We start from the raw sequence: 18,285 nt of genomic DNA on the forward strand, positions 1-18,285 counted from the left end.
TAAAAGCATGATGATATTACTTTAGCACTGCATATCAGCATTGACACACAATGAGCTTCACCAGTGAGAGAGGGGTTACCTGCAGGGCTCGAGCAAGGTCTACAGCTTCTGCAGCTTTTCCAGCTCTGCCTTTGTTGGCATGGTGACGTGCATCTTTTGTTTCACCATCTCCAGAGTGGAGTTCCATCGGGTTGTTTTGTCTTGCATGCGTAATTCAGCCTTCAGCCCATGTGCAACTTCCTGTTTCTCTAATTCGGCGGTATTTTGTGGACTATGTTTGAAGTTCCCCACCACCTTACGACACTAGGAGAGCGCACCGTTAAATGCACAAACGGCAGATGTCTCGACGCTGCTATCCGATTTTCAGTATTCCACTGCTTCGCCGCATTCATAAAATGCTCGGCACATGCCGCAGCCTTTCCTCTGTTTTCATGACAGTTAGAGCATGAATGCAGTTGCCACTGTTCATCAATATAATGAGCTATAACTCCGAAGTACCTGTGATTACTAGTAATGTCCAATAATAATAATATTCACCAGTAAGTGCGACGGGCGCTGTGAGTTCCAAATCCCCCCTCTCGTTTTATACAGCTTGTGAATCCAGGATACGACAGTGGGTCTCGAGGGTAACTCATAATATGGGTCGTTGGAAGCAATCTGAATGATGTCGCCCGGACCATCATCCTCTACTACTGTATGTTGACTGCCCCGCATAGTGTGGCTGTCCATTTATCAATTGCTACTGTTAATTTGTTGGAGGTTGATTGAACCGTTGTTTGCCGCCGAACACTGTCCAGTGTAGTCTGCCGTCGATTGCCAGAGCTCAGGCTTTGGCTGCCAAACGTGTGCTTGGCTTGTATGTGATATTTTCAACTGGACGTGCTCCAGGGATACCTAAACTCAGACTGACAATAACTACACACAGCGTTAGTTTTGTCAAGTGAGCCATCGGGTTCACAGTTTGGAAACTCCCATTCAAGAAGCCTTTCTCCATCACTCACTGATTTCAAATACTACGTGAAGGCTCGCTTGTATCGATTTGTAAGTTTTAAAAATTTCAGATTCTGGGATCCCAGTGACAGCTACATCAATGTCTATGTTAGAAATTGGGGTAGAAATTATGGATTAGAAAAGCACAGTTTTACCACAGGAAGTTATTCTATGGGAATAATATTGAGGACGCAATGACAACAGCACCAGTAAGTGGATTTAACAATCCTATGTGCATTTATGCTGAATGACCAGGTTTTATGAGCAGTCAAATCCATCTCGGAAGTCATACTCCAACCTGTTTGCAGCTGTCTCACTTTACTAGTTCAATGTTGCAGCAGTCAGTCTTGACAAATCACTTCCTGTGTGCAGCCGGGGTGTGTTGCCGGACAACATGAGATCTGACCACCACTCCACTGAGAAGCACAGAGAGACTTGTGTGGAGCTGATCAGCAAAGTGTGAACTCATTTGACAATGGTTTGAATGTAACTCAACACAAATTTAATTTATAGTGCACGTTTAAACCAACTGAGGTTGACCAAAGTGCTGCGCAGAACCATCCATCCATCCATCAATCTTCTACCGCTTTATCCTCTACATGAGGGACATGGTGCGGTGCTGACATAAGGCGATCGCCAGTCCATCACAGGGCCACATATAGAGACAAACGACCATCCACTCTCACACTCACGGTCAATTTGGAGAGTCCAATTTACTGGACTGTGGAAGAAAAAGCAGTGAACCTGGAGAAAACCCACGCACACACGGGGAGAACATGCAAACTCCATGCCGAAAAGGTCCTTGTTCTGACCGGGTCGGGAACCTTGGTCTTCTTGCTGCAAAGGCAACAGTGCTAACCACTGCACCAACCGTGTGGCCCCTGTACAGAACATCAGTAAAATAGCAAAAAAATAAAAAAAATACAGTGCATATGAGCAGCAAATAATTTCATTATAACCTTTCAACAAAATGTAAACTGTCTAAGTTGAGGGAGAAGTAGACTCATGTATCTGCTCTAGGCTCAGTTAAAGCCTTGAAGAGATCAGTAGACTTTGACCAATCACAAGGCAGTTAAGTGAAAGCATGTAAGAACTGTCTACACTGCAAAGCAACCCAAAAATCAATTGCTCCTCTAGAGATTGTGCGTACTACGGCTTTAAATTTAAATATAGCACTGTAGGCTATGAGCAGCCCGACATATGCAGGATGAATAGTGCTCTTCACACTTGCCAATAGACTTCTAATAGTAGCCAGTTCTTTACTGTCATCACTTAAGTGTATTACTTCCCCCCACGGAGTGGGAGTGAAGTATTGTTTTTATAGTAGTAACTCTGTCTGTCTGTTTGTGCTTCTGCACTTGCACTTGCCAATATGACCAACAGAGGCCAACAGAGGCTAGTTGCGTGAACGGGATGAAGTCTGCGATCTCTGATTGCCTTGTTTACATAGTACCTTTCACAGATTAAAAGGCGGCTTTAAACTAAAATAAGTACACAATTTAAACCTAAGGGGCAGATTTGGTGTAAAGGGGACGTGGAGTTCAGCAGTATACAACGGTGTTTGACCATGTAGAGCTCTGCAAGTTAAAAACAAGAGTCAAGTCTTAAAATGAATGTGATTAATTAAGATAGAATATGTGAGGAGGATAAAATTACATCTCTTATTGTTCCTAGTTCAAAGCCCTGAAGCTGTTTTGGTACATCCCACTCACGCACTCGTGTTTGTGGCCATTTGAGGACTACAAATGTACAGAATTCAACACGACAGCTGAGCATCATTGCGTTCCACAATGTGTTTATCACTTAGTGACTTGTGCCAAAGTGGCGCGGGGGGAAAAAAAACTGTATTCCCTGCGGTGTCCAGAGCTTTTGTGGTAGCTGCGAATTGTTTACACTTGGAAGTCTCAAGGTGTTGAATGTATTTTTGATACAGAGCAATGGAGGTCAGTATAGCTGGAGGTTCCAGGTTTATGTAGTGGTGTTTTTTCCCCCCCAATAACTCAACAGAGGTGAAAAAGAAAGTGTGACCTCCTGCTGCTTCAGGCAGCCTGCAGAAAGACTCAAAACTTAAGAAACTTGTTTTCTGCCGAGTTCAAACATATGTGAGATAAATCCCCTGGGTAATGATGATGCTTTGAACGGGTTGTTGTTGTCTCTTTGGATTCCACACCTCCACTCAACACTTTTCTCCGTCTGTGGTGGTGGAGTTGCATACACTACTGCTAAATGTGGTTAATAACACTATTTGACAGACATCAGTAAAAATGAGTAAATGAGTAAAGCAATACATAATAAAGACAATAATAATAGGCAGGTTAGTTACCTGGACTCTGCTGTGAAGTATGTGTCGTTACCAAAGCTGGTCTCTGTCCGCAGAAATCTTTAAAGTCATCCAAGAGGGGGAAAAAAAAGCATAATGGTCAAATTAAAGCCTGATAATTGACTAAATGATTTTTTTAAGACATCACTTGACATTCAGGCTTGTCTAAGAAGCCTTGACTGCTATACGAAAAAAGAAAAAAAAGAATTATATATATCACTTTGAGATCCCGACAAGTCGCTGAATCAATAGCCCCAGGCTCCAGGCTCCTGGCTCCAGGCAGGTGTGGTGTGGGCAGTTTAAATAATTAAGTACATGGAGAGAGGCAGAACTGAAGTCCACGGGTCATCATAACACAGTGAGGGATATTGGCATCACGTTACAATGTTAAAAGCACGTAATTGGAGCGAGTAATTGGCCAGTTTGGGTGCTCAAAGTGGCCTGAAAGTGCTAAGGAGACATGGCAGTCCATTGATTCAGGGCCCTGGGGTCCAAGTAGCGACAGTAAACATGAGCTTTCTTTAGGTAAAGGCGACGCAGACGACCGTAACAAAAGCTAAGGCCTCTTGACTTTGAAGAAATGGAGTGTTTAGGGTCATGTTTGCCAAGTTTGAATGTAATTCTATTTATATAACAGGGCTCTTTCTTAAAGGTCCAACATGAATGGTGCTAGCTGTTGCAGTTGAGCACACATGTCAGACCAAAACAAAAGCTTTTATGACAGCAAGGCCAATAAGCTCTTGTGCCTATTATTGCCAGTCATGAATGGACACAGACACATAGAAATTGAAGTGCCAGACCAGTATTAACCCAAGTCTTATCTCCAGAGAGAGGAAATCCAGAAAGAGTGACCTTCGGCTGGATATTTTAACTACTTCCTTACAATACTAAGCTAACGAGCCGTGCATATTGATATGTTCAAGCGCTACTCATGAACTCATAATCGTGACAGACACATCATACACAGGACAATCCTGACCACAGCGCTAGACCTTGAGTCACACACTCTCAACATTCTGTTGCATATTGCACCTTTCGACTTACCTTAGTAGTTTTGATCTTGTTCCCTGTAGCACAGCTCCAGCCCTTCAGATCGGGAAGAACTTTGCATTCCTCGCCGTCAAGGCATGGATGCATCTGACACCACCACTTCTGCTCCACTATCGAGGCTAACAAAAGCACACAAAAGTATTGATTTAATAAATAATAATAAAAAAAACATCTACTAATCATTGTTGCCAGGCAAACTCTTACTTAAAGACATATCACACCAAACTATCTCTTCGTCAAGCTTTGCTTATTAGCAGCGACATTGCAGCTAACAACTAATACAAGCACAGATTGAAAGAAAAGAAGTGACGGAGTGAATGTGACCAAAAATAGGTGTCAATGTAAACACAAACAAGACAAGCTAGTAGTATTGTATAAAGTACCTAAAAGGGATACTAGTAGCTTACAAGAAAATGACTTTTATATTAAGTAAAAGTCTACTATCAAAAGTAATCTTCTGATATGAAATGTACTTGTTTTAGAAGTAAAAGTATTACAAAAGTTAGGATTGAGCAATGGTAGCTCAGTGGAAGGGCAAGTTGTCTTTCAGTTGTGTACCATTTTGCTAATGTTGCAGAGTTGCGCTGTTTTGTTATTACAGTTATCAAGTTACAACATCATAATGAAATGCTACAGTGCCCACTGCCGCTGTTCAGACCTGGTGTTCCTGAGTGATCCCATTGCGTACAGATCGTGCCAAGTACAGGTCTAAGCGCAATCAGTTCTCAAGATGGATTCAATATAACCTGCAGTATTTTTTATTTCATTTTTTTTTTTACACTATCCAGCGGCCATACCTTGATTTATTTGTAAATTACTTTGTAAACTCAAAAGACCAGGGGGCCAATGTCTAGTCTGGTCAAGTGGGTTGCCAGTCTAGAGAAATAAAAGAGGGGAAAAACAGCTGTTGAGTAGCCAGTGAGCAATATATGCTTAAGAATACAACTCAATATTTTAATAAAAAACATTCATGATGATATTTCACAGAATTTCAAAGTAAAAGTGCTTGTTTTGATATGGAACAGTGTATATTTCTACGAAAATAAAAAAAATATTCATGGTGCAAAATATCTACAGTATCAATATCAAAAACAGAGAAATCTAAAATGAGGTAAATAATATCGTGGACAACTGTCATTAAAACACCAAACAAGCTTTGAAATGAATACTAAATACAAATATTTTATGTGATAATTACAACACATTTTCTCATTACTATTTTAAGTATTAGCATATTCTCTATGACCTCCCTGGCATCTGTGCCTCTACCACAGATGCCAGTTTAAAGGAAGAGGCGGTTGCCGGGCGGTGTTTTCATCACAACATGATGTGTTGTTTGAAGTGTGACACCTCCGACTTGGAGCGTTCCACATCTGATTGCATCACTGAGGATGGATGTCAAGAGTAGGTCTGAACAAATCAAAGGTTAGAGCCTCATTCCAAATCTGTACAGTATGTGGTCAAAAGAGAGGAGTGGGGAGAATACACTGGTGTGCACAGGTCTTCTGTTACTGTCCTGTGAGGGGAAATCCTTCAGCTGCAGTGGGAACACCTTCTTCAGTCACCTCCATAAAACGGAGCATTACGCTTCTGCTCCTCCATTGTACACGACATCATTTAAATCTGGGCTATTACAGAGGTCATTATCGACGTTCCACACCTCCAGCCACCACCATTAGCGCGTCGCCTAATGAAGAGAATGGTTATTATAATCCACAAGTAACACTGGAGCCTCGCTGGAGTAAATTGCACAGAATGGATACTTTATGACACGAGGGAATCAAATTGTACCGCACAGCCATGCTTATAGTAAAAACTCCATCAGGTCAACTGCACACAGATGGTGGTTGTGGAACGGCAGCTATTAAAAAGCCACAAAGGTTTTTTCAGTGAAATGAAATGGGAGTATTGATGACCGAACATGCATAAAGTGCATGGGATACCTCGCACTTAAGTTAACTGCGCTTTTAAAACCACCACCACGGACCGAAAACATCTGGGAACATAAACATCGATTCATACTTTAATTTGTTCTATTTTGTTTCATTTATTGTCAAATTTACACACTTTGAATCTTTGCGTTCACCTTGAGCTCATGTGTGTAAATGGCGAGAAACAGTGTGCATGTTTTATGGATTCAAGTAATGAATTTGATTGACGTTAAAATGCCTTCATCACATTCACGAGCCAGTGTTGAAGAGCAGGGTGAATGTCGGCAGTGTTGGAATGTGGCCACAGCGTGTTGTTCTGGCAAGATTGTGACATTAGCAAGCGGGGGGGGGTTGGGGGGGAGTACCGCAGATTGTCTCTTGTAATTTAGCCTTTGAGGGGGCACTTCCACAATTTGACACACCAGTCTACTCATTAGGGAAAGGATTACTTTCCCTTCTGATGATACATTTTTGAGGCCAATATGAGTTGAGTGGCGAAAAGATGCGTGCTCATTTTCAGGGCTATCCCTTTAACACAGTGGTGCAGCTTCACTAACACGGTTTTTGCAACAGATTTAGAATCGACGCAGATGCCCCACATTTATTTGACAGTTATTACACATGTTAAAACTTTAAAATTATAATGCCGCCTAAAATATTTAACTACGCAATCCCTTGTATAAAAAAAAAATTCACATTAGCTCAAATTGGAAAAATAAAACCCAACTTACAAATGATTACATTATGCAGATTCGATACCTGTCGTTTGTCACTGTTGCTGCTGCTGAGTCATTGTATGTGTGTGTAATGTGCAGTTTTCCTTTTCTAAAAGAAGCATTGAGCATAACTTTAATGTATATAGGGCTGTCAAATGTTTCATTTCTCTTAATCCCCATACAACCCATGAATTAAACAGTTCATTGTGATTAATTAGCATTTTAATCACACACTTTGCAATTCACATTGTACGTCAATATTAACAATGTATGTCGACTGTATGTACATTCTGAAAGTTGACTGAAAGTGTCTATATGAGCTTGAATTTTAGATTTATTTTATCATTTCATATCTAAAGAAGTGCAATAAGCTTCAGTTAACGCGTCATACAGACTTTATATTAGGGTTGAGCAGATGAACGCACCGCGCTGCAGTATTAACATGTGTAAACTGTCTAAAATAACACAGGCAGAGAGGGATTCTGTGCCTCAAAGACGCAGCAGGATTACTCCTCACCGTCTCTCAGCAGCTGCACCTGCATTTATTTATTTACTTCACTTCTTGACTAAGTGATTGATCTCAGTCTTTTTTTCCCCCAAAGTCACATTAAATTCCAGTTTTTGCATCTACCACACAATTATCATCCAATATGTTTGACTCTTACCTCGAGCTTTAACACATTCTCTGTGTGAACGTAAGCGCGCGATATGTGACACGCGTTTTTAAAAAAACAAACAAAAAAATTAAGCTTGGCACTTAATTAAAATGATTAACACATTTACATCCGCACCGATGAGAATGTGCATGTGATAGTTGCTTTCACACTTGCACTGGAAACCGGGGATTCTCTGAAGAGTGGCAGATTGAGCTCGTGTGAGAAAACAGCAGGATAAAATCCAGAATCAACAGTCAGTGAATAAGCAAGTGTATTGCAGTTCCCTCATCTGGATCCTCTGGAGATTCTCATGCTATTGTGAACATGTCTCTGTCAGACAACCTCCCACTGTGTTTATCATATATTAATGAAGAACGTCCAGACTCAATTATACTGATAATATCCCATGTTCATGTCTGAAATCCACTCATTAAGACCCTTTCAGTCATATTTGCAGTTACGTCTTCTGAATGACTCACTCAAACATGTCACATGTCTGGGGATTGATTCGTCCTCATATAAAGGAGATTGTCTTGCCCAAAGTTGAGCGAAAGGTAAATCCCTGTAGTTGGAGAAGAAAGAATAATTAAAAGGTTAAGTGCTGATCATTTTTCCTGAGATCACCCACGGCGCTTTAAACTGAAGCCAGTGGCTCACAGCTCTAATTTGCGCAAAATGTCAGTACTGAAAATGTCAAGGAATAGGTCAAACATGATTGGGTCCAGAGTTTAGCCAGACTCCTGCTCTTTTCAGGACCAAAGTGAGGCAGTCACTTCAGCCGAGTCAGGGGTCTGACACATTAGTATGCTAGGAGACCCTCTGGGTCGGTCACTGACATGACGGTTTTTCAGTGAACGGCTTCACATTCACTTTTGTAAGAATCCGGGCTTCGGCAGACTCTAGACAGTGGGAAGAAAGTGTCAACCACAGGTTATGTCATCATGAGCTATGTTTACGTGGTAAAAAAGAATGTCATGTAAACATGCCACTCCGATCCGATACAGGACAATGAGACGGATGGCGGACAGAGAGAGGACAAGCACACCACAATCGGATCATTTCATTGTGTGTCCGTGTAAAGGAATTGGAATGAAGGAATTTTGCACACAACTAATGACACACAACTTAAATTAAAGTGCTAACACTGCAGCTGTTCATACTTCTGTTGCTGTTGGAGTACATTGTAAAACAAATTTAAGCCGGTCACTTGTACTGGGCAAAATCCAAAGAACAAAATGTCAAATCCCTCGCTGCTGCCTGTGGAGCTTAACTTTTGGGAGAATATGACAAGTGAAAAGCTCTGACCATAAAAGGGAAGGGCTTTAAAAAAGTAAGGGCTGTAGCATCACAGTCGACTGATCTAATGGTTGCTTGTTTGATAATTCAGTATAAGACAAAGGCTTGTGTACAAGGAGACACAAGTGCAACATCTCTAGCCTTTCAGGGCGAATCCATGTACTGCCGAAGGGAAAGCAGCATCATTTTTCACAACTTGGACGTGGACACCTAGGGTTTCATTTATTTAACATTCTAAATCTAATTTCTTCTAGATATACTGTACGTTATCCCTGCATGACTACAGTTTATTGTTTGAGAAATTGACGATGAAAAATGGAGTGTCACCTCCATCCCCCATGCAAATTATACTCAAGTCTAAAACTACTCCCGGGATATTTATCTTAGCATATTGTAAATCGACTTCTCCATGAAGCTCAGTTCTTTACTTTGATTCTTCTACATTTCATAACCTCAAAATACCCATATTTTAGCTTGTGTAAGGGATAAAAGAGAAACGTTTGGCCGTTCATCGAGATGCACGTAGAAATTAAATATGTGCAGACTCTAATGTGCATTAAGTTCTCCTTCTTCTCTTGAATTTTTCATTGCACCTCCTGTACCTTACACAGCCTTTAAGCCCGCCGATCTGAGCACACTTTAATCCTTTTGACATTTTTACAGACCAAACCAATTATATCTCCACAGTGGAGATTTACATTGAATTCATATATTTAGATTTATAATTTTAACATTTAAGTGGCTTCATCATGCTCTTATTACCGGTCTCTGTGGTATAAAATCAGTAAAAATCACGTTTTCATTATAAAGATTTATGTGTAACTGCAGTTAACATAGAAGTAACTCGCTTAACTTAGAGTTATGCTTTGTTTTTTGTTATCTCCTTAGTTTGGACAACAAACTGTGCTCTTATTATATGTTGTCTCCCGGTGGCATAAGAACTTGAGACACTTATGTGATGATCTCAGCAAAACTTCTGCTGAAGATTTGTGGAAGTCTCAGCAGAAAAGAAATGGAAAATAAGGGGCTAGACCATGAAATATTGAACTGCTGGGTGCGTACCATCTACACACGACGGGGCGGCTCTGGTGGTTCCAGCCACTTGCCCGGGAAAGCAGGAGCACTTCACCGTTTGCGACCGCTCTTCAATTTTGTTCTTGTTGCAGCAGCGGTGCAACGCCACCACCTCGCAGGTGCCTGTTCGGACATGGTGCACTGCTGGAGAAAAGACAGGGAAAAAGTGGAATAATCAGCAGTGCTGCAATAATTATTGCCTTAATCCCACACACACACTCTGCTGGCCATGGATTGAGTCCCATAAGCATTTGTCTCTTGGGTTCCCATCGCCCGCTCTGCTCTATCTCTCTCATCTGTCTCAATAATGAAAGAATTACCAGGGAAAGCAGATGACCGAGGGTTCCTTTCAGAAGCTGCAATTTCTCTGCCTTTATATGCATATATTCTTTTTTAGCATATCATTTGCAAGCGGATTAACATTTTTAGGCCGATTTCTGGTCTTCCTTATCTTTAAATATGACCATTTCATGTTGGAAATTAAAAAGAATATACCAGCAATTTAATTTCCCACTGTAGGATTAACAAGAGAGAGATGGAGATTAAAAATAGAATCGTTAAACAGGAAGTAGCAGATATCATGAATTTAAGTCTCAGGTCAAAAATGATGGACAATACATTTTCCCACAATGAAGACCACTCTCAGTACTGTAATTCCTAAACAGTCAGATATCGAAAGTGAAAGTTATCTTGGAAGAGGGGACAGAAGCACTCACTCACTGAAAATTTTTTGACAATTCTACAGCCATAAAATCCAAATAAATCCAGGAGGCCTGGTTATCATGATGGATGATAAGAGGGTTAAAGAGTCACGTCTAGATTGGAGGTATACACTGAGAGCTGCCGCTGCCAAATTCCATTTATATGAAAAAAATCATCATTATGGATATTAACATTAACAAAAAAAAAAGCTTATTAGTTTTGTTTTTTTAACAAACCCAATTAAATAAGTATAGAGCTGATACGATACTCAGTATCGGTAAAGATAACAGTAGAAAATCAGATGCAGTCATCATAAATACTGCGTATTGCATACTTCAATATGCACAGACTATAAAACTGAAAACAAAAATCATGTTGTGGGCAGCTTATGGATTCTTTATGGGAGCATTTAATGTGTATTTGTTACACTGTGAAAGAATTATGTATGACAAATGGCTTGAAATGACTAGGTAAACATAACATGCCGTACAACGTGTACCAATTATCGCCAGAACTTGAGTATACTACCCATGAGGATTGTGCATTGGCTAACTTTTAGTTTTAAAAATAAAAATACTTTGGAACAGCTTTTCTAGCATGTGAAGGCCACCATACGCACTCTGGAAAGGGAGGGCGGGCGGAGGAATCGTCAACTAGAAAAGATTAGTTGATTCCACTAAATCCCTGGACCATATTTTACAGTGCATGACTGGTACAGTCATGTTGATATACAGTTAAGACTGGTGCTGTGCCTATTTCAAAGTATTAAGCGTTGTCGTCCCCCTTTTTTTTCTAATTTAAACGTCTATTACATTCATGCTTGAAAAACTTTGGAGCCTGTAATTCCCACAATGCTGTGCTTTGACTTGTCACAGGCCGGTAAATGCCCGTGTCTTTAAATCCCAACACTCCCTGTTCAGAACACAGATTGGGTAAAACCAAGGTAACGCAATCAAGCTCAGGGGCTCCTTTGGGTCTTTATGGAATAATCAAGCTTTCCTTTTGAAACCATATATTCCATAAGGTTCCATATATTATACCACCTTTTAAGCACTTTATAACACCTTGTTATAATTTCAAATATACAAGATATTGTTCCAGTTTCTCCACAAGCCAAAGTGTTTTTTTAAAAAATGATTCTTAAAAAAAAAAGTGAAAGTGAAGGTGAAAGAGCAGCGCTGCAGTATATTTGGACCCGCTTTTCAGATCACGCGCCGATGTTTGAATTATTTAGAGGCCGAGCTGCTCCGTTCTCTTTTAATTGCATGTGTCATTGTCATGAGTTGTCCTTCTGCACAGAGTAGTCACTCTCTGCTGAGGTAAACAATAAATCTGAAGTGACTGCATCCAACTGGTTCATACTGGAGTGGCTCAGCTAAACCCAGTTTATTTCACATCAGAGGACAGTGACAGTTTCCAGCTGCTTTAACAAGTGAATTCTCAGACTAATGAAAATTGGTTGCCATGCTGCGACTTTGCAGTGTTAAATCTGACATTAACTGTTCATTAACTGTTCATATGTAGTATCTCATAGATCTCAGTGTTCTTTTACTAATTATAATCAAAAAATATGAGACAACGCAATCTAATATCCTTCGCACCACATGTTTTTACCTGATGTCTGTGATCACATAAAATCAGACTATACGTTCACTTAAGTTCCCAGAGTAAGGGTTAGGGTTAGACCTCATCTTTCATGAGGTCTATTGACCTTTGGTCGCTGACGTCACACACAAGTCCCATCATGCAACACTCCAAAACAAATACAATTTGGGCAGGAAGTCGCTCTGTTCAAATCCATGGACATATACGAGCAGCCACATATACACCAGGCAACTTGTAGCTACATCGTTTGTATTCCTATAAAGATAAAATGGTGGATAGCTGTTGTGCCCCCGGACAGCATAACAATAGGGGACGAGCCAAGGAGAGAGAAATCACTGCAATTACACTTCATATCATGTCATTATCCTAATCTAAACCTAAATCTTAAAGATCCTGTAAAGCAAATTCAGCATTCCTTGTCTTCACACATTATATATATGATGTAATAAGACACAGACAAAGCTCACAGACTTCGTCTAGAATTCCTAAAGATGAGGAAATGAAGTCGAGAAGAAGAACAGAACGAAGAGCAGACTCCTGCTGTGAGGCTGCAGTACCACTGATAGAGAAGGAGGGAGACAGAGAGCGGGACTGTGCTTGTGCACAGTATGTTAAACTGTGACCAAAATGGTGATAATGTCACTTCTCTACATGTTACTGGAGTGTTTATGTTAATATTCTGTACACTTGAGCAGGTATAGACCACAATAGTGTGTCTCAGAGCCGAGACTGAAGCAGAATTTTCCAGGATTTAAAAACCCAATTTTTAAACACTTAGTAACCAGCTTATTAAATCTGAGTGATTAAAAAGTTACTAACACATTTTCCTGTGGGGGTGACAAAGTCAGAAGTGATTATTTTTATCACTTTCCAGTGACTTCCACTGAACCCTAATAAGTCTTTTTGAAGTTGTGAGAATCTGCCAGATTAAAAAAGATAGTGGGAATTAAACTGCGAGGCGCACAGAGCAGGAAAATGAAAACAGTAAGTGAGCAGAAACCGTCAATCAGTAGTAGATGATGTCAAAAATAAGGTGTTTAACGACTGACCTTTGCAACCGTGGACTGGACAGAAAACAGTGTCGTCCATCAACTGCATGTGTCAAAAAGTTAATAAGACGATGACACAGAGGTTGGCTTGTGTTTTAGAACAGCCCTACACAACGCTGTCCTAGTGTAAAGGATTATTGATTTAAATATCACTGGATATTTGCTGTTATTTTTCAAACATCTGCTCTAAATATGGCCCGACTCTGGATCTGTCTGTGGATCAGTGACAGCGGTCTGATATTCAGCACCGATCAGATCAGCCCCTATAAGTCTAGTTATAACAGTTACATGATCATACAGCCAAAGCAGCAGGATGCCGACTCATGCCCAGCCCAAACATGAAAAGATATAAAAGACATGTAGCGAGCTGCGCTGCCTTCCACGTCGGTACTGTCGGTGTCACTATAAAGGACGTGATTCACACTGAGAGAGGCCGGGCTGTTTCTGACTGGATTCCGAAGTCTGTACTTGCCTACTCATCTTTCTCTGCCAACAGAGACAGAGAGGCACTCAGTAGTGGGTGAGTTCTGCAAACCCTCAGTCCTGCTTTAATCTGCACAGCCACTGTGACACAGAGGATCTGTTCCACGCTGGACAGGCTACTACTGCTGCTGCTGCTGCTGCTCCTCCTGCTGCTCTGTTTTCTACATCTTTGACTTTCAAAGTTTTCTAAGCCAAGTCTGGTGCCATAAAATTAGGCCACCAGAATGCAAGGGTGTCCTGGTGGCCTAGTGGTTCGAGGCCTGTCATTTACAGTATATTAACTGCATGTTGTAACTGCATTTTTCTGCACACTTAAAAATAATCACATTAAATGTGTTGATGTGTCAAGGTCACAGAACAAATACGACCTTTTGTTTTTTTTAGTGTTACAGTCGCCTTTACCTGAGTGTCCAACATTTGGAAGAGTTCATTGGCATAAATGCCATATACTAACTACAGGTATGTTTGTATAGGTTTAACAATATCAAATAAAACTTTTGGTTTGCATGAATGCACAACCGAACTGTCTGATGCACACCAAAGATGCAATCTCTGCTCCACCTAAAAACATAGGTCTCGATTCGCTTCAAATGAACCAAACGCAGGAAGCGGACTACAACGCAGGGCATTGTGGGTACAACACAACCGAAACACAGAACGATAGCCGGGAGATGTAGCATGTTTGCATAAAACAAAATAAAAAAATAACACCGGCTGAATGTTGCAACCCCCAACTGAAGCGAGTCCCCAATCATACTGAGTCTAAGAATTAGCCTTTTATATGTACATTAGGAAGGACCTGTGTTTTACTGAGGCTGTCATTGCGTGCCACCTGGTTTCTACAGCAGTCTCAATGGACAAACCAGGATCAACACTGACTGTTTTTGTGTTTTCTTTCACAAATGTGCATGTGTATGCTTGTCACATGATCATTCAACTGTTAGAGATCCAGTGTGTGAGAATTAGTGACATCTAATGGCAAAGCTGAAGCTGAAATCTACGCTAGAAACATGGTAGCACAAGATGACCACTTCCACAAGGCAAGAGCCTCAAACAACTCTTAATATAAAGAAATGATACACTTATACAAACATACTTATTTGATTTAGTGTTCCATTTATGTAACACTAAATTTAATGAAGGTGCATTTTCAACAAATTATTATTAAAAGAAATTATGCTACAGCTGCCCACAAAAATACAATCATTAACTCCCTGAATGTCCATTTATTTTTCAAACCGTTCACTCTGTATTTAAATCACTCAGTGTTTAACACCAGTTAAAACTAAGACTTGGCACACACCAGTGTTATATGTATATATTTCATATTTTCAAAATGAATGTGACTGGATTGTGTTTTACTTTAATGAGTTGTTTAAGTGATGGACTAAACTAATGCAGATATTAACACATCGTACAGGTTTAATTGGCGGAGTAAGCAGTCAAAGATACATCGTACCTACATACCTAAAAAAAAAACATATACTATACTTTATACCTATACTCATAAATGCCGTTTTCTAAACTACATTATACTTTGGGATGATGTCATCAGATTCCCTCTGTGGTAATTCAAAAAAGCTCTTAAGTGCATCTGGAGGAGTTGATTTGTTGAAGTATGAATTCTTATTTGTTCTTCAGAAAGAAAAGTACCATTAGGGGTTTTATTTCTTTAAAGTCATTCAGGGAGATCTTATTTCATTATAATTTTTAAATGATTGATTTTTCTTTTTGTGTTTTTTTTTTTTTTCTGTAGTGTGTATAATGGTACAACTGTTTAGCTGTGACTCAAGTGTATCGTTTAAGAGTAAAAAGGAGAATTTGCAATTGAGGAGAATTGAATGCAGCCTGTTAGAAAGAAAACCCCTCAGACACAGCTGCGTTGCTTTGCCTGTGGCAGTGAAGAGGGACCTTCGGAAAAATAAACAATCCTTAAACGATCCGATTTCACATTTGCACGGACAGACTCGTGCTCGTACCACTTCAAACTCCACTGTTCCCCAGGATCCACCTCAGCACAGGTGTGGCAAAGACATTCATCAACTGGCTATGTTTGAAAAATGAGATTGTCTATTTGCATCAGATTTCCAAAACCCACATCCAGTGAGTCAAACATTAATCATCAATCATCTTTCCAACCGACAAATACCTTCCTTGAATGTCCAACTATGGTCGTTAATGATGCTGTGCTGCAACACAACATTAGGTGGGTTTTTCCATTTGCACATAAAAAAACAAAAAAACAGAATAGAAACAGAAACGTGGAACAAATCTTGAAATATTGCATCACAGTTTTCATGCTTGAGGGAGGTGGAAACAAATTGACTTATCAATAAAAAGTAAATGTAAGTAAGTGCAGTGGAAACAGATTGAAGAGGATTAGAGGATTTTCAAATCTGACTTGATTTAAAAAAAAAACATAGACCACAGACACAACGAACGTTGTAACCAATTTTCAATATTTTTAGAAAGCACAGACTAGATGATCGGTCAAGTCACGGGACCTCACACTTGGCGTTTGATCAAGCGATTTCAGGGAATTTGATTTAACTTTGATTTAACGTGACTTCAGAATATGGAGGCAGGCTGTCGGCGGCGTCCGTTAATAGCTGTTGTGTGTGCCATGTTTAGTGCTGAGAAACACAAAAAAACTGTGGATGAAGTCATGGCTGAGAAGACGGAATCAACAAGTCTCATTGGTTATTGCCGGGTTCTCCTCACGCCCCAATCACTGTCAAACATGTTTAATACTTACGATTTGAAATTGGGAAGACTCTGATGCGACTGTTGACGTTAAAACTGTGTCTGTTAATCCCTCACACTGCAGGATAATTTGGCCAGATAATCTGTTAAAATCATCCTAAAATCAGAATGCACCCGCGATTGTCAGAAGGGGCAGATCTGGAATGAAATCTGACCAATTATCTATGGGTATCTAGTCCTGTTATTTGTTATTATGTTATTGTTATTAATAATGTTATTCATTCAAATTTTGCCACTGGCTTTCATAGACCACGTTTGCATCCTTTGTACGCACTCATTGTCCTAGACTCCTCCCCCTTTTATAAACGCAGGATCTGTCACTTCATCGTCTTTCTCTCTCTACTGCTAAGAGGCTCGCCTCACTGAGCACCTCACACAGTGGCAGATTTCACTACCAGGCCACGCCCCCTGCACTGTTCCCCCCTCTCCCACACTCAGCTCTCAACCCACTTCTTGGCATCTTTCAAAATCAGGCAATGGGTGGTTAACTGCAGAAGAGAGGGTTAATCACCCTTAAAGTAAAGGCTGCACTGGCTGATGAGAGGTGAAATATGTGGACCGATGAGGAAATCACAACGTTCCCTGATGTTTGTATGTTTTGATCATGATCTTTTTTTTAAAAAAATGTTGTTCCTTATCTTTCTTCTGTGGTGAGACAGAAATGTTGCAACTAACTCAGAAGAAGATGGAAACAAACATGAATGCACATTTTCCTTTTAAAGGATTTTCAAAAATTGAGTAGACATTTGTAACATTTTATTTAAAACAAAAATGTGTGTTTTAATTAAAAATGTTTGCTAAAAAAAAAAACACACTAAAACCTTACCTAAACCTCATTCTACCCAAACCCCAAAACTAGGTCTCAACCTCTCAAAACTCATTTGAAGTTGTGACAGTCTAATATATTATGAAATGATAAAATGATAGTGGAAATGAACTCGGGCAGTGACGTCTGAGAAGAAAGAAGACATACTTTAGACTTGCCATCGTCTTCTACTTTATAAATGATCCTCCAGTTTCCTCTTCTACTTGCTTTAGGGCAGTCTTGTCGACATTTTTATTTAATTTTTTTAAAAAAGAACTTTGCCTTTAGTGATCATTTCCATCATTCTATGTGTGTTACATCATCAAAATGTATTCACATGAATAGCAGGAATGTTGCCTACTTTTCAACAGCTACAGAGAGAATTGTTTGATCTGTTAGTAAAAAGAGAGAGAGAGAATAAAGTGTTTATTTTAAGTACTCAGTGGAACAGCTAAAATTGCCACCAGCTTTATGTAAAACATTGTGTGGGTGAAATCGTCTTCAGTCTTGTGACTAAAAGACTGAGTCAAACCAGATCCTCCCATGACAGGGAATGAGAATAACCTCATGAGGGCAAAACCATGACTGAACTATAAGCATATAGGTGGTGCACAATACTTTGAGGGAAACATAGAGAAAAATGTGTTGTAACTTATTTGACTCATGATTTCATCTGTTTTTTCAACCAGATTCTGAATAACACTTCATTTGACAAATGTTGCTGACTAATGGCCCTTTTCCACTATGGTCCGAGCTCGCCTCACCTCGACCTTGTATAAATGTTGAGATTTTAGACATTTCCCTGGTAATTGATGGAAAATAACCCACGTTTTTAGGATTGTTAA

The 18,285-nt window shown here is 39.9% G+C and overlaps 1 protein-coding gene across 2 annotated transcripts in view; it reads right to left on the reverse strand.

Moving 5' to 3' along the window:
- The window catches only part of LOC131455756 (chemokine-like protein TAFA-2), an 83,631-nt gene that overhangs the window by 7,354 nt on the left and 57,992 nt on the right, over positions 1–18,285 (reverse strand). Inside the window, exons 4-6 of one of the 2 annotated variants that reach the window (XM_058623527.1) lie at positions 10,022–10,177; positions 4,355–4,479; positions 3,314–3,370 (exon numbers count right to left, since the gene is read on the reverse strand). In XM_058623527.1, coding sequence (XP_058479510.1) covers positions 3,341–3,370; positions 4,355–4,479; positions 10,022–10,177 — 311 coding nt within the window. In that variant the 3' untranslated portion in view covers positions 3,314–3,340. The remainder of the gene's footprint in view (positions 1–3,313; positions 3,371–4,354; positions 4,480–10,021; positions 10,178–18,285) is intronic. The other variant, XM_058623528.1, reaches the window with a different exon arrangement.

Source organism: Solea solea, chromosome 3 (assembly GCF_958295425.1).
Source record: "Solea solea chromosome 3, fSolSol10.1, whole genome shotgun sequence".
Lineage (NCBI taxonomy): Eukaryota > Metazoa > Chordata > Actinopteri > Pleuronectiformes > Soleidae > Solea > Solea solea.